The sequence below is a fragment of the Pagrus pagrus genome (genome assembly GCF_965226575.1).
Source record: "Pagrus pagrus genome assembly, chromosome: 3".
In the NCBI taxonomy this organism is placed as follows: domain Eukaryota; kingdom Metazoa; phylum Chordata; class Actinopteri; order Spariformes; family Sparidae; genus Pagrus; species Pagrus pagrus.
This window is the reverse complement of record NC_140187.1, coordinates 20,675,286-20,703,114: the sequence shown is the minus strand read 5'-3', so window position 1 is coordinate 20,703,114 and position 27,829 is coordinate 20,675,286. Positions and strand designations below refer to the sequence as shown.

Genomic DNA, 27,829 nt, shown 5'->3' with positions numbered 1-27,829 from the left:
GTGTCAAACATTTGCTGGTTCCAGCTTCTTAAATGTGAGGTTTTGCTATTTTCCTATATTTATGAAAGAAGATGAAAAGTTTGGGCTTTGCACTGTTGGCTGGACAAAAGAAGCCATTCCAAGATGTCGTTTTGTAGTATTTTTTCAGTATTTTCTGACATTTTATAGACTAAACGATTAATCATGGAAATAAATCGGCAGATCAATCAATCGTTAGTTGCAACCCTACTCCAGTTGTTCTCTAAAGTTAAGTGCAATCCATGTAACTCGAGTAGCCTTTATTTAAAGTAATAATATAATAAACTTATTATTCCTCTACATTTCAGTTAGACTTAATATTTAAAATTAGGTTTTTAAATTATGAGGCATGATAAGTAATTCAACTCCTTTTATATTCTGTGCGTATACGTCGGCAGTGACAAAGTCAACACTGATTACAAAAATAAATGTTTTCTTTCTCTACCAGACATGTTTTGATTTGGTCATTCACAGCCTTTAGCTTTGTTCTAGCTATGTAGCTCTTAAAATCCTTCAAATCTCACAGGCAACATTATTGCATAAATACTTCAAATGCTGCTGTATCTGTTGTTGTATAAAACTTGCTATAACTCTTTGAAACTGTTCACTTTTCCAGCTGAGTGACAGATTTAAAACACAAAGTCCACTCTGATGACTCTGTTTCAGCTGTGAAATCTTTTGGAATCTGAACGTGGATCGAACCACTGAGTCTATTCCTCGCTCTCGTCCTCTCTGATCTTCACCTTCACTCTGTGCCAGGCGTTACTCAGCACGCCCCTCAGGTTCCAGATGGGAGAAACTGTGTCCGGCTGCATGTTATAGCTGTTGTCAACCGCCTTGCAGACTATCTCCAGCTCCTGAGCCTCGGCAGGAAGAGGAGCCGTTACCTCCCACAGCTTCCACGCCCAGGCGCGTCCTGGTGAGGGTTCTGGTTCTGGTTCTTGTCCCTTCTCGCTGCTCTTCAGCTCAGCCACCTGCCATGTCTTCCCTCCATCCACAGAGACGTCTACACGTACCACCTCTCTGCCCCCGCCACTCCAGGCGTAACCCTTCACAGTCACTTCTTCATTGCTGCGGTTGACCATAGCTCCGTCTGCCGGTGTGGTGATGGCTGACTGAATGGGCAGCTCTTGGATGGCCGGAGCGGACTTGAAGTCTACTGTGTCCCAGTCTGTCCCGGGGGAGAAGCCCTTGTAGTCATTCTGCTGCCAGTGGCTGCTGCTCTCATCTGCACTCACTATAATCTTCCCCAACCATTTGACATTGCGTGCACCCACTGTGCCTGGAACCACAACCCGGACGGGGTAGCCGTGGTCAGCAGGGAGATCCTCGCCGTTCATTTCATAAGCCAGCAGCACATCACCTTCCTCACTAATCGCCTTGTTTAGAGGTATGGAGGCGCCGTAGGTAGTCCCGGTCACGTCTTTGTCGAGTCCTTCAAACTGAACATGGCGAGCCCACTGGGCGTCATCAGGCCTGTAACCAGCAGCCAGCAGCACATCCCTGAGCTTTGCACCGCTCCATGTAGCGTTACTGATGGCAGCAATGCCCCAGTTCAGTCCTTTCACCTGCTTTACCTTATTCATCTCAGAGCGGCGGTTACCGGCACACTGCAGCGTGGCGGTGATGGTGTGTTTTGGGAATCGAGTTTTCAGCTCTTCTAAAGACAGTGTCAGCGTTTCTCCAGGTAGTCCATCCACATTCAGCTTATAAGAAGCTGGGTCAACCTGAGGAACTGGCAGGTGGTTTCTCTTGAAGAAGATAGCAGATGGCGTGATGTAGCTGTCACCGAGGATTTCAGGAGGCGGCTCAGCGTTGAAGGGCTTGAGGCTGTTGATGTGGAGGACGGGGTGACGCTTCGGGTCAGAGGAGTAGGGGTCAGATGATTCAACCGTCTGCTGCTTCTTCAGGTCTTCTGCACTCAGCTCGCCAACCTTGTTTTAACCACATACACAAGGGTTTTATTAAGCCACATGGAACAAACTCAATGCCATGAGCTATTGCAGAATTTCACCTAAAATTTTGGTATTTGGCATTTCTGCTCAAATTGTTAAAATACAGTACAAAGGCAAATAATGACGAAACGAAGAAAACTCCACCAGAAAACATCTGTAAGCATTTTTCTCACTGACCACTTGAGGGAGTGCCAGTATTTAGCCTACAGCTGCTGGTTTCTCCTCAGTATACACTAGGCAGTAGACCATTTCATGTGCGTCTTTAGTGATCAGGTGCAAGAGTGACAAAGTTCATTTAAGGATAAGATCAGCTGACATCCTTCTGCTAAACAGCTGCAATAGGTTCACATTCATCTCTCTTCATGTTCCTCAAACATACAGCAAACATTTTAATGGATTTTTACACTAAATGCTCAAGGGGCAGTTTCTGTGTCATGTATTGCACTGCAAGCATATAACTTGGGTTTTATTTCTGTAGCTTTGGCCAAAGGTTTTATCATTTATGTTGAAACTTTACTCTCTACAGTAATTATGAGATCTCTAATGGTGATATTGCTACAACTCGGTCCAATGGGGGGGAAAATACAAGCAGTGCACACAAAACTAAAGCAAGTGCTGTAGGTCACAGTTGAACCAGAAAGTCTTAAACTGTAATGGATGTTTACAATGGACTGAATGAGCAATAATTTTACCCCTCACCTTTTTTCTTTTTTTAACACTTTTGGAGGTTTTCTACTCTACCATTTATGTTTTTTCCAGCCAGAGGTGTAACTCAAATGTCTACATATAGGCTTACAAACACTGGCTACAGTGTTAGGTGCTGACAGCCAAGTCTTGTCTTAGATTTACATTGAACACCTGTTTGATGAAACTTATTCTACACTGTACAAATCTGCTCAAAACCCTGTTTTATTTCCAAGACACTCCACTGTTAATATTCTTCCTATGGTTCACTGGTTTCATAGTAAATATTCTTCAGTAATGTACCTAACACATTTAAGTACCTGTAGTCATTACACATTTTATTTTTTGATCTTAGTCATGGTTTCAGAGGTTATCTTGTGTCCTTTTCTGGTTTAAACACAACATTTTTAGACAAAGTGCAGAGTTAGCCCACCTTGTATTCTGCGAGGATTTCCAGCACGTGTTCCTGGTTGTGCACAGCATACAGCGCCCAAAAGGGTTCAAGGTCTCCACCTGCTGCCAACAGGATTTTATCCCCACCAGGGTGCATGGCCACAAATTCTGTGATGTCATAGACGCCACCTTTGTAGGTGACCCACACGCCATCTTCCAGAGACCGATGAGTGGTGACCTCTTCCTGGGTGAAGATGGGAAGAGCTGAGGTCTTCTCTATGGGCTGCACTCTGACTGTGTCTGCCTGCTCAGCCTGCACCGGAGAAAAGAGGAGACGTCAATTCTGTTATCATTCGAAAAGGACAAGAGAAGAGAGAAAGACTGTAATCTAAGAGTCCAGCCTGGAGGCGGTTATTTATCTTGAAAACTGAGACTGAAAGTCAATTTAATTTTTTCTGTGATCACACTGTAGTTGTAATTATTTGTCACTGTTAGGCCTCTGGTCTTAGGGTGGTAAACTGGCTATAACAGCAGTGGCAGTGTTTACTTCCCTTGTTTGCACATGCCTACACCACTGGGCTGGGTGCGTCCATCCTGATGTTTGTATGTTATAAATCATATTATAAAAAATAATCAATTATCTGAACAGCCACTGGTTTGGACAGACACAGTGGTACCAGGGAGAAATATACAGAAATCAATGCTGAGTGGCTCAAATCGAGACTATGTTCATATAATGGATAGTGGGATACATTAAACTAAGATAAATATAGATTACATCACAGGGTATAAATACAACACTGATCATAGAAACATTATAGGAATATTTCAAAAAATTATAATTATTTTAGAAATGACATAAAGTAATGTTTATTATTTTGAGTCAGACAGCCGACTCATTTATATACAATATATCTCTGTAATGCTTCCATTATTAATGCAGTCCTATAGTAAGGCAGACAAATGTTAAAGTCAAGAACACATTTTACAAAAAGTTTCAGCCTTTCCACCAGCCAGTTACTGCCATACCAACCCGCTGTGAAAAGCCTCAGCCTTAATTGTGCAAACACCACATGTTGGTCAACACAGATTGGCTTTGTTTGTCAAGCAGCAACATGTTCCTGAGCCGGTAATGATTGTTTTTACCATTCTTTGAATTTCTTTTTACTGGTATAGGAAAAAAACACAGAAGAGACTAAGTGACAAGCTTCTGACTTAGGCAAATACAGGATTCTACCACTACTGCATAACTAGTCGTATTACTACCACCAATAAAAGCTGCTACAAAGTCCTGAAATCTGCATCTTGCAGCATCACCATGTTAATTATTTACACATGTTGAGGAGAGCTGCACTGCTGCTTTTTGGTTGTTAATTCTTTCTAACTGTACAAGTGAGAGCTGAGTGGATCTGTAACCATCATTTACTAGTTACATTGATTTTTAAGAAATTAATTTGATTTGCAACAAAATCCACAAAAGTGCAAAAAGACTTGACGATGTATTTTAGGATGCTGCATTTCCATCATTGTCATCAGCAGTTTGGGAAGCACATGTCATCATCTGTTCTTGTAATTCTCCAGTCTAAACTTCCTTCTTTCTTTTCCCTTAAGAGATGAAGCACTCTGCTCAGCTCAAGACGTGTGTGCATGTTGAGTCACATAAAAACGTGGGAGTAAAAACTGACAAATGAGCTGACACTGCAAACTGCCCTCATTGTAAACAGCAGAAGACCATAAAAGGGTGTGGCCGAGAGAGATTTCTTACTTCCTAAATGTGATGTTATTAAACTAATTCAATAATAAAACAATACTGTTAGAATCAGGATTGTAACATGTACTTTACACTTCCGCCAATTCCACTTGCCAATTCCAAGCCAAACTGCAACTACATTTTATCTAAATTAATCTTTAAACATTTAGTCTGTAACGTGTCAAATGCCCATCACAACTTGTCACAATCAAAGCCACATCCTCATATTGTTCTTTCGTTGGACAACTGTGAAAAAACATGTTTAACTGACATAATTTCGCCTTGGCACAATGAAATGCAAATCAAACATTGACTGTCTTCACTGATCTTATCTCCTCCTGACCTTGTTGTGGTAGAGGCCATAAGCCAGTACTGCCCCAGTACCAGCCAGCAGTCCTGCCAGGGCATGTCTCCATCTGGGACCATGTGCACGCTGGTACGATCTGTGGTCCTCACTGCTGCCACTGCTCCAGAGACGAACTGCACACGATGTCACGGCAGGTGCCACCAGATGCCTATGATATGGGAAAAATCTAAATGTAACTTTTATAGTCACCAAGCCGAGCTCGTTAGGTCTCAAGGAAACGTGTATTTAAGTGTAGCTACACAACTGTGGTGTATTCAAAGTGTGAAATGAAATATAAAAAGGGGGATAAACAGCACTATTAAGGTCAAGTTGTTAATGAAAGAATTTTAAAAATCACAAGTATTTGCCAAAACACTGCGAGACTTGTATGTTTCAGCGTGCATCAATAAACCCAGGAGCTCAGACGGGACAAAACTCAATTACTGTGTCAGTGGCAGGTCACGTAAATGCCAGCAGCGCATAAAATGCCAGGACTAAAACCTGCGTCGGATGGCCATTTTGTTACAGTACCGTACCTTTGAGTGTTGAGAGGACCAAATCGAGTCAGGTTGTGGCAGCGTCTGAGGAGCAGCATTGCACTGATGTTCTGGGAAGAAAAGTAATTTCACAGTGACTCAACACATACTGCAAGGAAAGGTTGAATTTCTATGAACAAGTTGCTGAAGTTCATTCAATTTGAGGCAGAACACAAACCCGATAGTGAAATAAACTGCGGTGTTCAAATTATTGTTTGTTCTTCTTTTGCCAAGCAGACTGTGAATCAACATTTCATTTTTGCAGACCGTGAAAATTTAAGGGCTGCACACATGAGAAATATTTGACACACTTCAAAACATCTGCAGCGATTTACATCTATGTAAGCTCTCACACTTGTCTTTGTTTTCCAGCCGGTGAAGTTAAGAACAGAAAAGTGGCTGGTTTATCTAGAGCAGTAGTTTCCAAATGTATTTCCTTGAGCACTCCTGAAATGAAGTCGAATATACAGCAGGTCTGGCAAGAGGAATATGCAAATTGTACAAGATTGACTTTCAAACAGTGACCGTCTTACTGAACATAGCCCCTGTCAGTGATATGTTAGTAAACAGTGAATAAAACTGCACAATTAATCATAATATTAGCTAAATCACAATATCCAAATCCTAGAAGCTGTAATTTTTCTTAATAAACGGTAAGGTGTGTGTCTACATGTAAGAAAACATGTTTGTTTGGTACAGACTCAAACAAATGTAACATCATCATGATTTTAACAGTTTTTGTAGTGAAAATGCAAAAATGATCATTCCCACTAATTGTGAATCATATCATGGTCCCAATATTCATCAAAATAATTGCAATATGATATTTTTTTACCATAGTGTGCAGCTGTAACAGTAAGTATAAGATGGGATAGCTGATGAAAACAGTGATGCAGCTGCCTGCATTATTTTTCTACTTAAAGGCTATGTACAATCTAATATAAAGTTTTTAGATAACGAAAGCTGCTCTCTTTACAGACAACATGTTTCTGTTAAAATGACCAACTGAACCTTTAATCTCTTCACCTCCTCCTGAACTGACCAACCGGGAGTTACTGCAACCTTCAAAAGGAGCCAACCAGCTAAGGGGGAGTGAACAGAGGAGAGGAGGAGGCTTCAGTTCGCTCTCCTCTAACCACAGAAATGTGTAGTTATAGTAAACACGGACAGTTTGTCCAGCATTGAGTAGCTAACTGAAGCGTATTACCAGTTCAATAGAAAAATATCATTTAACAGGACTCTGTCTTCTCCTGTTGACAATACCCTGACATTTTGACAATGTGGGACAGAGGTATGACTTAATAAAGACTCTAGCCTGAATTGAGAAAGGAGCCAAATGTCTCCCACCTTCAGAAAACTTTGGGTGGGGCTGCTTTATGAGGAAATCTCTGTGACTGACCAAAGTACACAGATCACACTGGAACATCTGAATAAAATAAGAAGCACAAACTTTCCTTGGAAAAGAAAATGTAATTACTGTGTTGTAAACTCTGTTACCTACAGGTAACACATAAAAGGACAGATAGCATATAGATGGCTTTATCAATCAATTACACCTGTCTTATCACTATCAGAAGTGGCCATTAAGATTAGACTGGGTTATCATTAGCCGGTCTTCACTGTGACAGCATGCCTGCCAGCAGCCAGAAGAGTGCTACCTGAACTCAGAGGGGTCAGAGGGTGAAGTGATAACCTCCTACTGTTTATGGACTCTCTCACAATACTTCTGGTAAGAACTACTGCTCTTTCAGGAAAGACATGATCATGTTGAGCTATGGAGCCAAATTTAACAATAGCCTTGACCTCAACTTGTCTTACTTAAAACTACATTGAAATAATTCACCTTTTAAACAGAGTTAATTGTAACACCAGTGTCATAACTGAACACATAATCATGATACAACTGTAGAACAATCAGACAATATGTCTCAGTTTATAGCTTTTAAGAATGACATTTTTTTTTATATTTACTAATCAAAATTAGTAGTATATATGCAGACTTACTTTAAAGCCTCATGTTTACATTTGCTTTTGTAAAGAGAGCTTAACAGGCTTGTATTTTGAGTTGCAGTGGGGTGAAAACAAAAACAAAAAGCACACTGCCCATCTGAAAGTCCTACGATTGAAGAATGTAGGACTTTATACTGTTGCTGAAAATATTAGAGTGCACTTTTGAATGTCTACATTGTTTTGCTAAACTATTTGTGGTTTACAGTGTAAGAGAATAGTTGTATGGTTACAGCACTGCTCAGTGAAGTACTGTACTGACCTTTCTCCATCATAACATCTGCAGGTGTTGAGCAACTAGTTTATTGACCATCTGCCATTTTTCACTAACACACATGATGTTTTATATTTTTCTGACATCCTAAACTTGCTCTCCTTCCGACATACTTTAACATATCTGTGTCTACACAGTCCACAAGTCAACAGTGGTCCTAAAAATAAATATAGGTTAGAGTTAATTACCTTTACTGAGTTATTAGATACTTCATGTTAGCTAAAATGACACAGCGAGGGCAGCACCAAGGTAAACACAGTTAGTGGAGATAGTTGACTCAAATCCATTATCCCAACGTTGAATAACGGAACATTAATGTTAAAGTGTAAAGACATTAACGCTGCGTTGAATACGTTAAATCCGACTTTATAGCGCTTCATCACCATCACATCACCATCCTCATCCTCACGGCTAACTTAGCTAACACTCAAGTTAGCAACTGGCAACTAGCCAGCCTGTCAGACTTCACCCGCTCAGTCAGACACGTTCAGAAACACAAGAAACGTCATTTTCTGCCGCTTCCTCTTGACACAAAGTTAATACTCACTTCGGTTGTGTCAGTCGCCTGCGTGTGTCTGATGCTCTCCACGTAGTTACAGCCGAAACAACTACGTTGCGCAGCTCTGCGACGTTACACAAACACAGACCGAGTAGCGTTCAAGACAACTAACGCTTATCTCTCGTCATGTGGCGGCACAAAGCCTACAGAGCAGGCGAGGCAGCGTACCGCCGCCCAAATGATTAGCTGAAAGGTCCTTAATACTTTGCAAACTGTTCGAGTGAGGTGTGCTTAATTAAAAGATGATGTAGTAAATGTTTAATTTACTGAGGCTTAGTTTGACGGCGACCTTTGGGTTGCCAGGTAGTGAAATCCCCGTGAGGCATTAGACCATTTAAACGTGCACTAAGTAGTTTTAGGAAATTTTAACCAGAAGAGAGAAGATGTTTCATGTTTAAACTAAATAAACAAACACTCAGAGTTTTCATGCCACCTTTCCAGCTTCAAACTGTGTTCTGGGGACCTTATTTTCCTCTGAGAGCAGCTTGTTTATTCAGTTAGGGGGGGAAATACATATTTCTGAGTTTGTATTATTAACTCATTAATGTTGTAAATAGTACAGTTCTGAGTTTGAGTTTATTCTCCAAAACGTCATAGTGCCCCTTTAATTATGATAATAACACATTTATTTGTATAACACAGATGTCACAAAGTGCTTAACAAGACAATAAATACAACAAAAAAGCAAATTAAAAAAATTGACAAGAAAAAGAGACATTAGCAACAAGAGGCACAACAAAAAACAAACAAAACGAGTTAAGTAAAAGCAAGTCTAAACAATTGAGTCTGCAGCTGCTTTTTAAAAGTGTCAACAATGTCCACAGAACTAAAGTCCAATGCAAGAGTGCTCCAGAGTTTAGGAGCTGCTGCCTCAAAAGCACAGTCTTCTTTGTCTTCAGCCTGGAGCGAGGATCAGATAACAAACCCTTATCAGAGGACCTCAGAGTTCAGCTGGTGTTATGTGCCAGCAGTGGCTCTGTAATGTTGGCAGGAGCTTGACTGAAGGGAATTTGATGGGCAACTAGCATCAAGACTGCTGTTACATGGCACACTGGCCAAAGGGATTTTTTTCACAATCTGATTAACGATCCAAAATGTGTTCATATTGAGTCTCACGATTAACAAGGATTTAATAATATACATGTCAACACTTAATATTGCTGCAAGTTACAATTTACAGACACCTAATAAAAGGATGGCTTCCCTGAAAGTGTGAGTTATCATGTAATTTGATTTATTTTATTTTGCTTCCCAGCAGGTCAATACAGCCATGAACTAACACTCATATATCAAGCTTTCTGTCTCTTAAACTCTCTGAGCAAACCCTGAATGCACCTGAGTTTACATGGTAAACATGCAGAGGGGAAGTGCACTGGAGGCTTGAACAAATGTATGCGTTTATTCTTCTTCGTGATTTTTAAGTCTGAGTTGACTCAACAAATAAAGGCTTTTTAACAACATGAGTTGACATAAATCTCAACTCAAAGCTGTGTTGACGGTGTCTTCACATCAAAAGCAACATTTGGGTTTTTTTCCCTCCTGGATTTATTTTATTTGTTTAAGTATAATGGAAATTCTCCTTTGTAAGGAAGAGAGTTGCTCATTCTCAGAAGAGTCGTAGACTCAGCGTGATGAATCAGATCTCTTTAATACATGCAGCACGGAGAGAAGACCCGAAGTGTCCTCTGCAGTCTTTCAAATGTTTCCGACTTAAATACAAACAGAGTGGGGATTACTGACTTTTACAACGGTTGTTAATCACTGCTTCCCAAAACAATTACCCCCTGATGTTTGGTTGATCATGCCTTTCCCAGGAAAGTGACCCTTTATTGGAGTGTAAATCTCATCATCATGTCATCTTCCTGTAAACACTTCAGGCGAACAGGGAGAGAATTGCCCCTCACATGACTTCCTGACCCTCACCCCAGAAGGGGATTCTCCCCTCCTCCTCTCACATCCTGATATGGTCTTTACAGTACATTGATTACTGAATGGAAAACGATTTAATTTCTCACAAAAGTCAAAGCAGATCCTCAGTACTCTTGCTGGCTTGTCAGGAGAGGTTAATGAGGAAGTCTTTATCAGGAAACTTTATTGTTCCAGTAAACTGCAGCCACATGAAGTAGACAGGTGCCTGGAAATATTACCATTTCACAAGAGATATGTCTCGGTGCAGAGGTGGAAAAGTAGGATAGTAGGAAGTGTTTAAAAATATCAAATCAACAGAGACAAATGAACTAATGACTTTAGTGCACGCACATAGAATAATCAGATAACTTTACCTGTTACTGTGTTACATAACCACAATAAACTATACATTTATTAGTACAGGTATTGATTTGGGATGCTTTGGGGTGGGGGTCGATCAAGAATAAGACTGCAGTGTTCAAGACTCAGGAGATTAAAACAACCTGAAACATCCTCTACTGTATATCAATGATATAGAATAATAAATAAATGGACCCTGGACCTTGTACTTCGCACCTTGATGCATTAATATGAACAATCTAACAATGTCAGATTGAATATCGGTCACAGGGGTCATACTAGTACTTTTACTTTTTATTATTTAAGTACATTTAGCTAATAATACTTCTGTAGTAATCCAATAGGACTTTAAATACTTTAAAGTAGTTTTACATAAATGTATTGCTTCTTTTACTTTGGCTAAGAATAATATCTGGATACTTCCTCCACCATTGTTTTTAGGCATTTACAGTTAAGACAGACACATATTTGAGAAGCAGACTATTACAGAAAAAGAAGAAGGTGTAATGTTAGGATTGAACCACTGTTGTGTAAAATGTGGCTGTGGGTTGACTGCTTCCCTTGTTTAAACTTTGCCAGGGTGAGCCGCGCCATGTTTGGGGGAAATACAGTTAAAACGTGACCTGTGGCGCATGCTGAGTTTCTATGGTAACGACAGCTTCACTGGACTGTACTGTCTTTTGAGGACAGTATTTCCAAACCCTGGTATATTTTACACGTACCTTCATGCATCTTGACAGTAAAAGGTTTGATTTAAAAACTCATAGAGGTAAAGACATGTGCAGTTATCATGGTTTTGTTGAGTTATGCAGGGCCAGACACCTTCATGGTAATAAGGTACACTGTGTGAACGGACCAGATTATCCTGTTGATCATTGAAACATTTAGCAGGCAAGACAATTCCTTGAACTAAGTAAGGGACAGATCTGTCTGACATTTCAACACTTAGAGAGAAAGCCACCAACCAGACTGCAGCTGAACTTTACTCACGCCTTAAATACAAATTTGTTCAAGAGAAATGGTTTGCAGTTGGATGCACTGTGTTAATTTAATGGAGCTGTTACATCATGATTTGAGTGATGAGGTTATTTTCATGTGGAGTTTAGGTGAAGATAAAAGTTTTCTGCCATTTATTTATGAATGATTGAGTGTAGTTTATGCAGCTCACATGGATTTACAAAAAAAATGTTTTTGTAGTTTTATGTGCATAACCAACTGCCCTGAGGTAGGTAACAGTATTTCAGCCTGACCATAGAAGTTGGTTGAACCAGGAGAAATAAGACATATTTGCTACGGCAGGTCATTCATATGTGCAGTCAGACAGATTATGCCTGCTGTCTGTCTCTAGCACTACCTGCTGTGCACATAATCACACTGCAGCAATTCAAGTTTAAGATCTTTTCTTCAATTCGGCCCCATCTTTGATTAAAATATGAAATGTTTATTCATATTATTTTATTATCTTTCGATTATTTGGTACTTTTCGATACCCTGGTTGAAAAAAAATTCTATAACGATAAAATTTCCCTCACGTAGTTCAGCCCAATCCTTGATGTGTGCTTTCAAGAGTTTAAACCTGATTTTGCCTGATTGTTTGACAGTGAAAAACATTATACAGAAAATCTAAAATAGTTTTAAATGTGCAAGTTTCCATGATCTTTCCTTCCCCAGCTTGATAGCAAAGCAAGGTAACGGCAAGTCTTTTCAAAATAATGAGCTAAAATATATATATGATGCATCAACATTAACTAGATTTGACTGTATGTCTAAAAAGCTGATTTCATTGATTACAAGATCCACAACAATTCAACACATTAAGTTTCACTAATCTATTATTTCACTGCTGATCCATATACAAATACGGAGGAATTGTGAGTCATGCAGGAGGTTTAATGTCGGCTTAATTTAAGTGTGAGAGGTAGCACTCACTGTCGCTCTGCGGTCTGTTTTCATTTTCTTCAGTAATTCAAGTGTCTGTGGATTGTTGTTCCCACTTCCTTTATTGTCACAGTTTTCTAATTTCTAGCTTGTCAATCACGAAAGAAATTAGAGGAAACACATTTCATTATAAAGGTTCTCATGTGAAACATATACTTTGGAATATTTGGGCCACAGATAACACGCTGAACAATACCCGAGTCCTTTCTCAACACCTCCACACATGCAGATCATTCAGTGAATTTATTATATTTTGAGGAAACTTGTAATTTGTGATATTTGTGATATATATGTGAATATTTCAACTACTTGTTGACAGCTGGATATAAATGTCAGAATCCCTCCAATATGCAGGATGTGATGTTTCTGACTGTACTGTACATCATCTTGTTGTTGAAGGTTCCCAGTCATCCAGGTCATGGTACAGCACCTAGACGTACATCATTTTGTTGATATCAACAGTAGAACGGACTTCAGGACATTGCGTATACAAGTTTAATATTTTGAAAAAGCTTTACTACAGAATTTAAATACAATGTTCTGAAAAACTTGAAAAACAAAGCTCTATCATGAGAGTGTCTACATTACAACATGGAAAATGTCCAAACAAGTAAAACCTGTTACTATCTTCTTCCAGGATTTAGCTGTAGTCAGTTTAAATTCACATTTCAGGTTAACATGGCTGTCTGATTCGTGATAGCACCACTGTGCTACTGCATGAGAGAAACTGTTAACCACTGTTGGAAAAAGGAGGACTGACTGGATCCAGTATTTCCTGTATGTTCTCTCCTCTGCTGGATGGCTGACATTCACTGCTGTGTCATCTTGGCTGCTTCAGCTTTTATTAGTGAGATGAGTTCCAGGTTAATTAGAAACACAAAGCGAAGACCTGCAATCTGAAGAGACAAACACAATATAATGGTTAGTCTCACTCAAATATATCAAGTTGGCTCAAATTATGTCATATACAACTTAGTTGACCCCCTCCACACACCTCCACCACTGAGTTGTTGTTGAGTTTCCACTTGTTGCCCGACAGGACCGGTCTGCCATCAATGTAGATCGGTCGTCTACCCTCATTAGCGATGAAGAAATCTCCATTATTCTTCAGTTTAATAATTCCTGCAGACATTAATACATGTGATCACATAGTTAAGTTAATTCCAAAAATGTTTGAGGGTGTGAAACAATTACTGTTTTAACAGAAGTATAAATCAATTAAAGACATATACTGGCAAAGACATCAGTTGTCGATTAAAATTATTAAAGAGGCCTTGTCCTTTTGGGGCAAGGATAGCAGAAGAGAATCTAGACCCTGGTTCCTCTGGTCAAAAACACATTTAGCATTCCTGAGTTACTAAAAAGGTTACAGGACAGGTTCCTTCAGTGGAGATGAACTACATTTGGGGTTTTCACAGCAGCATCCATGCTTGCTTTACACAAGCCTTCAGTCCAGGCCTTGGCCAAATTAAAACGAGTTTACAGGGTTGTGTGTAAAATTAAAATGAAAACCTGTCACAGCTGCTGCCAGTAACTAAAAGCAAATTACTTTAAAACATCATTTTGCATGACAATGTTTGTATTTATTCACCTTGTTTTCTTGATATTTTCCAGGCAGGTCCCTCTAGTGCTAGATCTACATCTATGGGTTTGTCCTTGGTCGCCCTGCCCAACGTAATCTGTGTGAACATGAAACAAAAGATAATTGGCAAACGCAATAAAACGCATCATCACAGATAAAAAAATCCTTATCTTTTCTTCTCACAGACATAAAACCTCAAACCTGCTTCTTTGCAGCAACTGTTTCTGGAAGATTTCTTACCTCTCGGGATCTCATGAGGTAGCGTACCATTCGTCCTCTTAACGCTGCCAGCGTCTGGTTGTCAAAGTCGGGCATGCTCATCCCTGGTGACCCCAACACACACAAACAAACACTAATGAGTTCCACCAAACTGGATTCCTCAGAACAAATACATCTACAACAGCCATCTGCGCTCGGTTGGCGAGTGAAAGTTTACATACCTGTGATGTTGTCCACTAGGACCTGCCAACGAGGCAGCTCCTGCTCTAACTGTCTGATCTCTCTTTTCTGGTGACGATCTGAAATCATCAGCTCTGTAAGGGAGGACGAAGGTAAACCAGGAGTGAGGAGGTTTATTCAAACAGCATCAAGACAATCAGGAATTTCAACTTGTTTATTCATAATCAAACTTCTTACCATGTTCCAACACCTCATCTCTACTCTCCCTGTGTGAGGAGAAACAGACAAACTCATCAGTGTCTGCCATCTGCTGTCACATTACAGAAACATGAAGTGAATACTTCAAAAATAAAGACGGTCTTACTTTAACTTTACGTCATCGACCATCTGCTCGGCATCAGAGAAGTTGAGGACCTGATCACCTTTAGGGAGAGGCTGGACTGCAACATACAATCAAAACAAAGAGGATGATTACATACAGAATGGCTCCACTCATTACTTATGTATGTAAATAAATAAATAAATAAATAAATAAATAAACAAACAACACCCATGGCTCCCTTAGATATATATATTTCACACTTAAAAGGCTCACAAGTTTTTTTTCTTTTTTCACACTTAAGTTTTTACTTGAAATGAATATTCAATAAACTGTTTTTTCATTCCCTCATAATTGTCAAATGTTACATATCTTGGCAAATTGTGCTGAATCTTAAATATAACTGGTCGAATATTCATCTTTTCGGACTTAGACGTTCTTATTGCCTGATTCCCCTCTCTGGAGGATGTGTTCGTTTTTGGTTATCTACTGTCAATACTCAAAAGTTGTAATTAATAATAAAACTGGGAGGAAAATGACAAGTGTCAGGTGAAAACAGTAAGAGTTGATCAGGGGAAGCTCACTGCTAAAATGAACATTTCTCAGACATTTTGAGTGCCATGCTAGTTAGCTTAATTGAGATGTAACTGAGAAATAAATACCATCTAAACAGATAAATTACAGTTATTTTTTGTAACTATAATAACTCTATATTTAAGTTAATATCATTTGTTTCGTTTAACCTTTTTGATTATTAGTTCTAAACAAATGCCTAAAAAGTGTAAAACTGCTCTAATTCAACAACAATCAACTGTTCACTCTGGCTAGGTACACATGAAGAAGAGTCTTGTCCTCTGGCCTTTCCAAACACATGTAACTGCTGGTTATTGGTTATCAAAACATTTCCTTAGAGGAAAAATGTTGCTGCCTTGTCCTGCCAATGATTGCTCACCATATTCCAAATCCCAAAAGACATCAAAGAAGACAACAAAAGAAACAAATAGTAAATGTTTTGAAGTTGAAGTGGAGTAAATGTGTAGGCAACTCGACATACCACTCTGGTCATCCAGTAGGTAGTACTGCTTTAGCAGCTGCCAGTGCACCAGCAGGCTCTTGGGGGTGCGAGATGGGTGAAAGACACCAGGGTGTTTGCTCAGGAGCTCCTGGAACATGTCTAGTTTGGGCTGACTCGTCTGATAAATGACAAAATACAGCTGGCTTTGAGACAAAAAGAAAGCCTTTTGTATTTTGTAACCTCCTGACTGTAAGCGACAGTAAAACTTACTGAACCAATCTTGGCCAGCAGTGCCTCCTCAGGCTGACTGAAGAGGGCTTTGCTTTGGATTGCTGCAATGGCTTCTGGGTGAAGCTGACGCATGGCCTGCCATGCCAGCCTTAACAGACAGACAACAGAGAGAAATGAATTACCTTTTAGATAGGTTACTAATATAGAAACTTGGAGGGGAAGGTATAGTTGCTGCAGGCTGAGTCTCTTACTTTGAGATGACGGGATCGTAGAGGAGAGCGTACCACCTCTCTTTAATTTCCCGCAATGTGAAACGACAGCTGAACTTGACCCCCAAATGAACAGAAGTAAGGTCTGTGGTCTAGAGACAAATACAGACTCATTAGATCATCAGTCATACAAACAGAATCGTCAAATTAATTAATAAACATCATCAATTCTTTCAGACATTAATTATAACTTCTATTTAACTCACCTGTAACACTGCATTTATAAGAAGCAGGTCATCAGTGGGTTTCCATCGTCCCAAGTCTTTAGTAATGTGTAGAGGCTGCTTGCTTTTCTTTACTCTTTTGGTGATGGGTGCAGGGTTTACTACCATGGTGAGAGGTGGTGTGAGAGAGGTTCCTGATTTTGTCACCTGAGTCACACAAAAGCATATAAAACATCTGTCAAACCTATGTAAGCTTATCATTAGATCGTTAAATAATCTTTGGAGTGTGTGGTCTTATGTACCTTCTTCTTCTCACTAGATGAAGGTTCACTCCCTGGACAGCGGACAGGCTCTATGACAGGAGGACCTTTGACTCTACTGGACGACTTCACAAGACTGCTCTCCACCAATTCATCATCAAACTTTTTCCTCTTTATTGACCTGAAGAAAATACATACAATTCTTTTGACATTTGCAGATGCACCACAGTAAAACAACATACAGTATTTATTTGAGCATTGAACAACACATCTTTGTTCACTTTGAATGCACTGATTATTAAACCTGGATGAACTTCTGCGTTTGGGAACACCACTGCCAAACGCTTGTGTTGCCGTCCTTTTCACATCTTTTACTCCGAGTGATTCCTCGTCTTCTGACCGACTCTGAGCACCAGCTACTGCCATCGGTGCACCAACCACAGGGTCACCAGCTTGCATCTGATCCATCACAACATGAAACACAGGAGGAAGTTATAAAGACATGTCACAGATCAGAGTAGAAGGACTTAAGACATGGTGAGAATAGACATCCTTTCTGCTTAAACTTTACTTATTGTTTCACACAATTATACAAATATTCCAAACTAAGAATAGTTTCATCTTTTTTGAAAGGGCAACAAACTGCAGAGGCTGGACATCAGTCTCTAGGAGCATCTTACTTTGAAAAACAGTTGTTAACAATTAAGTCAATCCTTTATAAACCATCATAACAACACTGTATGACAAACATCTTTCAGTATACATCACCTATACTGGACTTATCGTCAAAGTTATAACTAAACAGAAGAATTACATTTCAGGTGAAAAGTACTTCCACAATGTTACAGAACAACTCTTAATGAGACGCATGTCCAAGGTATGTTTTTGTACGTGGGAGTCAGGGGGATGGACTGGCTAATACTTAGCAATGCTTTTGTTTACATCTAACGTTAGCCCTTTAGCATTTCCAGTTGCCTTCTATACGTAATATTTAGCACGAAAATAATAACTGTGGCGAACAAAAAAGATAGCCCAGACAATATTGCACGACAGTCAGTTTGGGTAAACAACATAATTTGATCAAAATAACGCCAGAGAGGGATTCTGATAACGACAGCTTGTGAGGGCTAGCTAGCATTAGCTTAGCAAACCCAACGTTCCCTCAACAGCCAGCGTTAGCTCGTTAGCAGGCTAATACAATTAGCTACGCTGTCTTGTGACTCACCTTTCCTCGCTATTTTCCTTCGTTGTGGTATCTGATCCGTAAACCGGAGCCCGCGTATTCTGTTTATGCCTTTTTATAACCACCTCGTTAGCAAGCTACATGGCTAACTGGCTACATGAATTTGACGTATGCCTGTTAGCATTAGCTGCCCTGTTTTCTTCCTGAGAGGCGTTCTCGCGGTTAGCAAACAGCTTCGCGGCGCATTACCGCCCCCCCGTGGACATTATGTGCAGGCACCCACCTCAAACATGATTCACACAAGAAACAAAGGGACAACCTCAGTCTGAAATGTTTAACAGTGTTTTTAACATTTGGGATTTAACATTTGGGGTTAGTTTATTGTTTATAGTATTTATTTATTTATTTATTTATTTGCTAAGTAGATCAACCACATCAAATTATTTTTGCTTCCCCCACCAGGAATCTAAAAACTTCCCAGTGTAGATGTATTTCTTATAACCCATATATATTTACCCAGTATAGAAACAAAACCAGCATTTATTAACTCTTGTGGTGTTTCTTCATGGTCCATCTCTCTTCAGTCTAAATATTGATTTTATATGGTCTTAGCTTCACAGTGCTTCTGCATCAGTGAGCTAATAATCCATCTAATACACATAATACACATGCAAACACAGCGGTAAATGTTTCAAGCCCACAAAGTCCATTCATATTAGGCAGCTACAGATCATATCCTGGATTGTAGCTTTCAGAGCTGACGTCTCATTTTGAATGAATGTTTTCAGGTAACCCTGATCAGTACGTCAGTGCAGTGACTTGGTCCAAATTATCGACCTACAGCTGCTGCTGCTGCTGCTGCAACACTCACACTGCACAGTCCACATGGCCATGTCACGCAGGAACTTTGATACTCAGTCTTGTATTTCTTAGAAATCACTGCCTACGTGCATGGTGGTTGTTCACAGGAATCAGACTAATGACAGTTACAAACGTGTTTGATCGCTAAGATCCCTAATCTGATGCAGCTGATGGTGACGGGGGGGTTATTTTCCCTCAGAAGGACAAAAGAAACAGGCGTTATTATCTGGATTCTCATTGGTTAATAAAACAGACGAACAGACAGAAGTCCGACTTGAAACCTTTTAATGACATTTACAGTAACAGTTTCAAAGTGTGTTAAATTAGAATAAATACATAGTTCAAATACTGAAGCTTCTTACATTTACAAAATGGTGTTATATCGCTCATAGTAGGTTTAGAAAAACAATTAAAGACAGAAACTTTCACTGTGATGCACTGTTGAATCGTGGCATATATTTACATTTTTAAGACGACAGAAACAGATTTTTTCAACAGTGGCACTGTGCTTTATGACGCAGGAATCATTTCAACAGCTGCCTTTTTTCTTTAATGTAACACATCACGGAAAGTTTTTCACCATACACACCTCATCAAGTAGTTGACCAATATATTGACATCATATCTACATAAAACTCTCACAGTAGCTCAACACGAGCTGGAGATATTTGGAAACAGTGTTTCTGCGTGCCAGTCGGATGACCCCTAATACACTCGGATGATTTAAGACTGTGTATCTCAGACTTGGCGAGAGATGTAACGTGCCTCTTAGTATACTGGCGTAACATATGCAGTAGCACGCTTGAAATGAAATATTTGCACGATTTTGCTGTATTTAGTGAAGCGTGCAGAAGATCACAGTTCATAATCAGATTTAGATTTACCCAAGTCAGGAAAATCACGGACATGTAAATGCAACACTCACTTTAAGGATAAAACGTGAGTCTGAAGATTGTCTGTTGATAGTGCTGAAGGAGATCACTGGCTTGATCTTGGCCTCTGTGCAAATAAGTGCTCGATGGTAATTTTATACAAAAAGAAAATATACAGTTTTAAATTTGGAGTTACATCGCTCACTGCTCATCCTCCATTCGTTTGTCCTTCCCCACATCAGCCTCCTCACATCAGGTGACAGGCACGGAGGGGTTTCGGCCTTTGCTCCGTCGAAGGTTGAAGGTCCGCTCTAACAGCAGTCCGTCGGTTCCTGTGAAAACTCCGCCTGCTGGGACTCCCTACCGCGGAGAGACTCACGTTCTAGTTCACGTAACGAGGGGAGAGAAGAGTGGGTCACCGTTCAACAAACTGGAGGTTGATGACATTTTCAGGGACCAGAAGCGTCCGTGTCATGGGCTTCACGGAAACTCCCTCTGGGTCCGGCTTCACATCGAACTCCACGAGGATCTGATGAGAGCAGAGCCGGAGAGAACAGGTTTTAACTACAGGGTGAAGTGTTCTTGAACCGAAATACTGTACTTGGATTAGGAAGTAATCAAATTAATTCATAAGGAACAGGATTTGCACAAATCCCGTTCTTTGAATTTCTTACATTATTCCAAGAAAACATGCGACAAGAGGATTAGACAGAAACAAACTATTTAATCATAAACAATCTAAATCACTTGTTACATAACCTCTAGAAACAGGTTCTGCCTGTGTGTCTGTAGGAAAGGACACGACTTTGGTACTGGAAGTGTTCAGGCTTTCATTTGTAGTTTCAGAGGTATTGACCAATCATGTTTCAGCAGACTTGAGCTGGTCCCAGTATATGTTTTCTATGTAAATGTGCGTATCAGTCCAACAAGCTGACCAACAGTTTGTTGTTTTCTACGTGTGCACATTCTTCCTTTGTCCTAACTCAGACTGGATTAAGACCAGGTTTAGGGCCTAATATTTTAATTAATTAATTATTTAAAAATAATATCATGTCCAGCCGACTCACTCTAGAGATAGCAAGGTAGAGCTCCAGCTCAGCGATACGCCGACCTATGCAGCTGCGTTTCCCCACCCCGAAGGGTACGGAGGCGTACGGGTGATGAGTCTGGTCCTTGTTCAACCACCGCTGTGGCAGGAACTCATCTGGATTTGGAAACACAGCTGGATCCCGGGATGTTGCAAAGTGGCACAGGGTGATCAAAGTCTGAATGGAAAGGTAGATGGAAAGTGTGAAGGATTTGAATGCAGATCATCATCGTGGCAGAGTACGAATGATTCCCTCACCACACTCACATTTTTAGGGATAAGGTAGCCTCCAACCTGGATGTCTCTCTCTGTAATGACTCGGGCATTGGCAGGAATAACGGGGTACAACCTGGAAAAGTTCAATATTATAATTAAACTTGCAGATTGAAAACTAAACATCTTTAGTAAATGAACTGAAGCCTTCTGAGTTATACCTGAGCACTTCTTTGACTGTGGCCTTCAGCAGAGGCATGCGAGCCACATCTGCTGCCTCCGGTACCCTTCGACCACCCAGCACACTCAACACCTCTTCTCGGAGCGAGGCCTGAACCTCGGGGTGACGGGACAGCTCGTACAATGACCAGGACAAAGTGCTGGAGATCTGAAGAGATGGAGGTACACGAGAGGTTAATAAATCTGCGGGAGCGACGTCAGAATCCAGTGGAGAGGAGGAGCAGAGCGATGGTTCTTACTGTGTCGACTCCTGCGAGAAGCAGCTCCGTGACGTTGCTGTAGACGGTCTTCATGGGCAGCCCGGTCCGCGACAGGAAGTAGGTGAGATAACGGCCCTCCACCTTCTCGCCCCGGGCGACTTTCTCTGCTTCGGCCGTCATACGCTGGTCAATGTGGCCTTTAGCTGGAGGCACGGAGAGATTTTGACAGTGAGGGGACGGTAAGTAAGAAACAACAGGAAGTCTTGAGGTTTTTAGTGCGGTGAGATCAAGTTTCCCTCTTAGTCCTAAAAATCATGCATTAATTCCCCAGCGATTATAAACTAGACTTTTTTTCTCTGTTTTCTTATTTTGTAGGAAAAACAACAGTTTGATCATCGTGACTGATGTTCAGATGATCTTGTAGTGCGTGAGGGTTGAGGACTTTAATCTCCTGCTTTCCCTGAGCCATGATTATTTTAAACATGTTTGATTTTGACGTCTCAGATCTGGATAAGTCGTGAGAGCAAGGTTTCTGAGCGGAAACCAGCAGCGGCCAATAAGAATTGAGAATTGGCCAGTAGGAAGGTGATTACATAAAGTGTGGAAAGACGTACAGTATGTTCCACCTCCATGTTCATGTTGTGCATTTTAACCTAGATGTTTTTCATCATTATCATTCTATGTTCTCACTTTCAGAAGAACTTTTGTATAATACAGTGTTAACTACACAATAATCACTGTCACAAAACTCAAATGTTTGGGACAAACTACCTACCGAAGTCAAACATGTAGTCCCAGCATTTACAGAAGACGTTCCAGGGTTTAGGAAACAGCTGGTTCAGACAACTTGGCATAGCCATGGTAAGAAGCGTCATTACAAACATGGTGTTGATGGACTGGATGAAACGCTCCGTCTCTTCAGGAACAACCGGATCCAGGCAACCGATTCTGGATTCAAACAACACTGAGGAAATGCCTGTCAGAAAAAAAAAAGAAGAATGAAAAAAACAGAAAATGAGGAGGTAGCGTAACCTCTGGATAAAACCACAACGAATGCTTTTTAAAAGCAAAATAATGATAATAAGATATAACATGGGCAAAATTACGCAATAAAAATATCACGAAGAGGAAATAATAACCACATCCCAAAATAATGAGATTTAAAAATGGCTTTACATCGCAGTCCACAGTCTCAGCCCAGCCTCCAGTCGAAAATACAATCATCAACGGTAGAGTTAACGTTTGCAAAGTGACCACATGGTCACTGGACTGAAACTTTGTTTAGTCTGAGAAGATGAATGAATGTCACGCTCTCCTCCTGCAACAATAACTGCTGCGGAGCCTCGAGGACGGGAACTAATCACAGATTTTTCATTCTGACGTGTGTAATCGTCAATTTATTTTCTTTTTAAAGGTGATCTGTAAAATGAGTTTATTCAATCAGCAGTAGTTAATAAGTAGTAGTTCCTATAACATAGAAGAGGAACTATGGTGGAAAGTAACAAAGCAGATTCACTGAAGGACTATCCGATACATTTTAGAGGAAAATATTGTGCTTTTTCCTCCACTACATTTATCTGACAACCGTAGGTACTAACTCTACTTAGTTATGTCACAGATTAAAGGAAAATTATGGTATTTTTATCCTCTAACCTCTTTTGGTGTGTAATTGACTAATAGGAACAAAAAAGTTTTGGGATCGGTTCATCAGACTTCTTCAGCTGGCAGCCAAAACATCAGCCACAGCGGCTCCAACCGACTTCCCTTGTGAACTTACTTTGACTATCAAAGAAAGTTCACTTGAACTGCTTGTTTTCGCCACTAACAGGCTAATGTTGTTAAAAAGATTGCTGAAAAGATCCCTACAGAGAAAGAGCTTTTATCTTTTACCAGAAATAGCCTCGACGCTGATTACGCCAAATCCACCAGACTCCATTCACAGAAAGAGTAATTTTATTACCGGAAAGAAACACTTAATTCACTTAATGTATTTATAATACAATACATATACTGTGTAACATATAAAATGTGCCATTCTGCTTCATGAGTACTTTTACTTCTGAGGCTTAAGGTTAAGTTAAGCAGGACTTGTACTTTTACTCTCGTAAAGGACTTGAATACTTTTTCCACCACTGGGAAGGTGATATAAGGGTTACTTGTAATTAAATTGGGCAAGTCAGGCTTGGACAGGCATGTATATTTAAAAATGTCAGTGGTATCAATTAATATCACTTCCTGCTTGTGGCTGGTCCTAATTACCAATGTTTACATGCAGCGTAGTGACACGTGACATTTCCCCTCCTCAGTCTCGATGTGAAACCTTACCCTCGAGGCCGAAGCGGTAGAACTCCCTAGTGATGTCGGTGACGAGGCCTTGGGAACGTCTGCAATGGCGAAGTTTTGCGATGAGGTCACTGACTACGCTGTTCAGGGTTTCATCGTACGCTTCGACCGCCTTCGGCCGCAGCATGTGCTTCCCCAGGAGACTCCTCACCGCCTGCCACTCCTCCCCCTCACTGGGAACACACACAGAGTAAAACGAAGAAATGTTAGGACAGCATGTGGGCGCACAATTCAAGCCGAACTTCTGCTGCTTTAAGATAAGAGAGAAATATAAATCGTTCACGTTGTCATTGACTGTTTCTTAAGATTTGAGGCATCTGATGAAAACAAAGAGGAAACAGAGGAGTAAAAGTCTGAATGAGTGACACTCACGATGTCAGGAGTCCATAGTGATGTCCTCTGAGCTTCCTGTAGTCCTTCCAGGAGGACAGGTCGGACCTCATGGGGTGCTGGCCCTCCTGCCTCAGCACCTGCTCGATGAGCACTGGGTCGGCCACGTGAACCGTCAGGATGGGGCCGAAGCTCGCCTTCCACATGGGCCCGTACCGCTGCACTCCTTCCAGCTGGGACATGAGAGAGAGGGTTGACCTTGTGAAAACCCTGCAGGCTGCGAGATGATTGGCACCACCTTCAGATGCACTCTCATTTTGTTTGAAGCGCAGTTTTAACAAATGAAGATGCCTGCAGCCTTTTTCTAACCCACTAATGATTAGATCGTCTTTATTGAATATACATAGCTTGACAGGAGCAGTTTGGTCAGCCAAATATTTCCCTGACATGTTAAAAACTGACGGCTAAATTAATTTAGAAAATATTTAACAGACCTACCACACAGTGGATGAGCAGTAACAGGATTTCTTTTAAATATCATAAATCAGTGGATGGAGAGACAGAAAGCCTCCATCTTTACTTCTCAAGAGGGAAATTTAGATCAGAGTCACCTCCACTTAGGGCTGGATGATAAGCTCTTAAAATATTATTGCAGTATTTATAGGCTATCGCAAAATATGATGTGTATCTCTATGAGGGTCGGATCATAGCGTTACACACGTTTACTTCTAAATACAAGTTTTCAACAGATGAGTTTAGTTTGTAGTCAGCAGCTACATGACCTGGGATTTGTATTGACGACACTGGTGTTGCACTCAGAAACTGTGGGGGGCGCCAAAACGCACAAAATGCCAATTTCTACATAATGTTGCTTTAAAAAAAACAGCATATACGATTTAACGATATCTAAAATCTAAGACGATATAGGTCTCATATCACGGTAACGATATAATGTTCAGAAAGTACCCAAGCATCATACTTGAGTATAATTCTTGGGTCCACTCGGTACATCCTGGAGGCAAATATTGCACTTTTTACTCCACTACATTTATTTGATAACTTGTAGTTACTAGCTACTTTGGTGATTACTGCATCAGAGTCAAAGTAGTACATTTTTAAATTAATTTATTTTCATCAGCAATCAGATAAAATTCCCAAAATCAGAGAAATGCTGAATATCGGTTCTAATAATCAGTCGGGTCGACTCGACCTCCACTTTACAATTTACTTTAACTTGTATACTTAAGTACATTTGATATCAGAAACTTTCAGACTTTTACTCAAGTATGACTTTTGGGTACTGTATCCAACACTGCTTAAGTATCAAATGTACAGGTAAAAGTAAATCATACACATATTTACATGCATGTGGGCCACTGTATACTGTGAGTCAACCAATTCTTGCCCGACCGATCTGTTATTTAGCATTTTTCTGATTTTTGTTTTTTATCTAATTGCTGATAAAACAATTTTTAAAATGGGCTAATCTGGCTCTGATGTTGCATAATATGTAACGTTACTAGTAACTAAATGATCAAATTAATGTAGTGGAGTAAAAAAGTACAATAATTGCCTCCAAAATGAAGTGGAGTGGAAGTATAGAGGAGCAGAAAATGTACAAGCTCCTCAAATCTACTTGAGTACAGTACTTGAGTACAGTACTTAGTTACAATGCATGACCACCTCCACTCAGAAATGCACGTTGCTTATTGTTACTTCATGATTTTATCTTCAGTTTGGTGCTGAGAGGATCTGTTCACCTTACACCTCAGTACAGGTCATACACCACATGTGATCTGGTGACATCACAGGAAGCCAATCAGGTCCAGTATCCAACTTGGTGCTCACTCACTACTGAGAACTGACTTCAGGAAAATAAGACACATGTCTGTATCATTCAGTGGGGGAGATGGAGAAGCCTGAATGTGCTTTTGACAAACACAGTATTATTTTAAAAAAATGCTTTAAACGTCTTCAAAATGTCAGTGATGTCCTAAAACAATCACATTAAAGTCCTCCTCGCTTTTTATTGATCAGCTGTCTTCTCCTACAACCATCCCAGATGCAATCCATTGTTCTCAGATGCACATTCAGGCTGTCCTCTTAGTGCAGACACAACTGCATGCATCTACATTAAAAAATCAAGTGCAGCAAATATGCATGTGCTTTAAAGTGTCCTGGCACCTCTTTGACTCAATCCCCGCTGCACTTTAATCGTTTTACCTGTAACTCGTGCAGCCGTGACAGCCCCCGTTTGGCGAACAGGTCCCAGGCGAAGCTGGCGAAAGACGGTCCGGGCATGTCGTCCAGGGTCCTCACCGCCTTCTGCGCGCCGGCTGACGCGCCCTCAGCCCACCTCTCCATCCATTTGACCAGGGGGATGGCGCTCCTGCCGGCGGACACTTTGAGAGCTTGCTGCAGCATCCTTCTCACAAAGATCATGAAGCGGAGGCCGGACTGGGCTCTGTTGGAGGTCGGTGCTCATTTCCATTCCCAGGACTGGTGGCCGTATTTATAACGCGCGAACTGCTCCACGGACCCGCGGAGATAAAGCTGTAAAAAATGTATTATTCTGGGCCAATCATGGGTGTGAGTGCAGCGCAAGCCCCGCCCCACGCATGCATGGGACCGTGAAGGCGTGCGGCGAGAGGAAGGTGTGTCCAATCAGAGGGCTGAGCTCAGACCATCCCAGACACAGCACACGTGGAGGCCCTGGATAAATAATACATGACTTCTCTGTTACCGCTCAGGCCGGTCCCCCCTCCTCCTGCAGCACTTTGCTCTCTGATATCTCAGCAGACTGTTTGGTGATCACGCACTTGTGGAAATGGTGTCTTGTGTGCCTAGAAGATCCCTTATCCTCAAGGCCAATGTTGTATAAATCAGACACACCAGTATGTAGGCCAGCAGCAAGCACAGATAGCCAAATCAATAAAAAGAAAGTGCCTCAAACTAAGCTGCAAAACAGGCCTTTTATGAGTAAGAACGGTTGCAGAGGGCCTAAATCAAGAAAAGACACCTGAACAGTATTTCAAGCCAAACATGGAGAAGCAGGCATGTCGAACTGTCTTTTTCCACTTTCTTCTTACCTGGTGGTGCTTTGTTTACCCAGATATGACCAATTCTTCTGCTGACTTTGTAGGTTTCCTAGCGAGGGAGAGCAAATCCTGACCTGATTTCATTTGAACTGGCATTTGTCCAAAGCACCATGTGTGCGGACTGTGAAGTAACAACCCCGGGGCTGTACTCAGAATCTGCCTCGACATTTCCCCCATTTATTTCGTATGCTCTAACTAGAAATCAACCAGTTTCAGAGAAGCGCAGAGGATTGCCTGGCGATCCCCAGCTCTAAAATAATGAGGCCCGATGGAAGAGCTCTCTGCACTCCAGCGAGTTGCATCTCAGCAGTGAATTCACACTTGGCTGACTTTTATTTGTCTTATCCATTGGTGCATTTGAACGTGTTCAGTGTTTACAGAAAAGCCCCCTAGAGATACACCCTCTTGTTTTCAAGAGGTTCCTGGTAACTTTAA

At 40.8% G+C, this 27,829-nt stretch overlaps 3 protein-coding genes across 4 annotated transcripts; all 3 read right to left on the bottom strand.

Annotated features, from left to right (window-relative positions):
• Positions 1–8,638, bottom strand: suox (sulfite oxidase). Its single transcript, XM_084350013.1, has 5 exons — positions 8,511–8,638; positions 5,683–5,753; positions 5,144–5,315; positions 3,091–3,363; positions 1–1,952 (listed from the first exon to the last, which is right to left on the bottom strand). Exons 2-5 carry the CDS (start codon positions 5,739–5,741, stop codon positions 729–731), a joined length of 1,728 nt encoding a protein of 575 aa, XP_084206139.1. The 5' UTR covers positions 5,742–5,753; positions 8,511–8,638; the 3' UTR covers positions 1–728.
• A 4,571-nt stretch (positions 8,639–13,209) lies between these two features.
• mcrs1 (microspherule protein 1) lies at positions 13,210–18,385 on the bottom strand (the record flags this gene model as incomplete). 2 transcript variants are annotated; one of them, XM_084348513.1, is made up of 13 exons in its annotated part: positions 13,210–13,624; positions 13,723–13,850; positions 14,320–14,407; positions 14,551–14,633; positions 14,751–14,843; positions 14,947–14,975; positions 15,074–15,149; positions 16,083–16,221; positions 16,314–16,422; positions 16,526–16,635; positions 16,750–16,914; positions 17,010–17,426; positions 18,193–18,385. In XM_084348513.1, the coding sequence occupies 12 exons, from the start codon at positions 17,424–17,426 to the stop codon at positions 13,538–13,540; spliced, it is 1,524 nt and encodes a 507-aa protein (XP_084204639.1). In that variant the 3' UTR covers positions 13,210–13,537. The 2 variants fall into 2 exon arrangements, with proteins under 2 accessions (XP_084204639.1, XP_084204640.1); XM_084348514.1 differs by lacking the exon at positions 18,193–18,385 and having other exon boundaries at positions 17,010–17,148; positions 17,272–17,435.
• An 894-nt stretch (positions 18,386–19,279) lies between these two features.
• cyp27b1 (cytochrome P450, family 27, subfamily B, polypeptide 1) lies at positions 19,280–26,768 on the bottom strand. Its single transcript, XM_084348333.1, has 9 exons — positions 26,520–26,768; positions 24,339–24,529; positions 23,949–24,139; positions 22,399–22,599; positions 21,663–21,826; positions 21,405–21,571; positions 21,238–21,319; positions 20,951–21,148; positions 19,280–20,412 (listed from the first exon to the last, which is right to left on the bottom strand). Exons 1-9 carry the CDS (start codon positions 26,736–26,738, stop codon positions 20,299–20,301), a joined length of 1,527 nt encoding a protein of 508 aa, XP_084204459.1. The 5' UTR covers positions 26,739–26,768; the 3' UTR covers positions 19,280–20,298.
• Positions 26,769–27,829: the final 1,061 nt, after the last annotated feature.

What these genes read in the sequence shown, in the direction of transcription:
- suox (XM_084350013.1), bottom strand. Translation starts at nt 5,741, where the DNA reads ATGCTGCTCCTCAGACGCTGCCACAACCTGACTCGATTTGGTCCTCTC. An exon ending in GGTCCTCTCAACACTCAAAG is followed by an intron (nt 5,316 to 5,682) that starts GTACGGTACTGT and finishes CCCATATCATAG; the next exon opens with GCATCTGGTGGCACCTGCCG. An exon ending in AAATCCTCGCAGAATACAAG is followed by an intron (nt 1,953 to 3,090) that starts GTGGGCTAACTC and finishes GGTTAAAACAAG; the next exon opens with GTTGGCGAGCTGAGTGCAGA.
- cyp27b1 (XM_084348333.1), bottom strand. Translation starts at nt 26,738, where the DNA reads ATGATCTTTGTGAGAAGGATGCTGCAGCAAGCTCTCAAAGTGTCCGCC. An exon ending in CACTATGGACTCCTGACATC is followed by an intron (nt 24,140 to 24,338) that starts GTGAGTGTCACT and finishes GTGTGTTCCCAG; the next exon opens with TGAGGGGGAGGAGTGGCAGG. An exon ending in TCTACCTTGCTATCTCTAGA is followed by an intron (nt 20,413 to 20,950) that starts GTGAGTCGGCTG and finishes TGCTCTCATCAG; the next exon opens with ATCCTCGTGGAGTTCGATGT.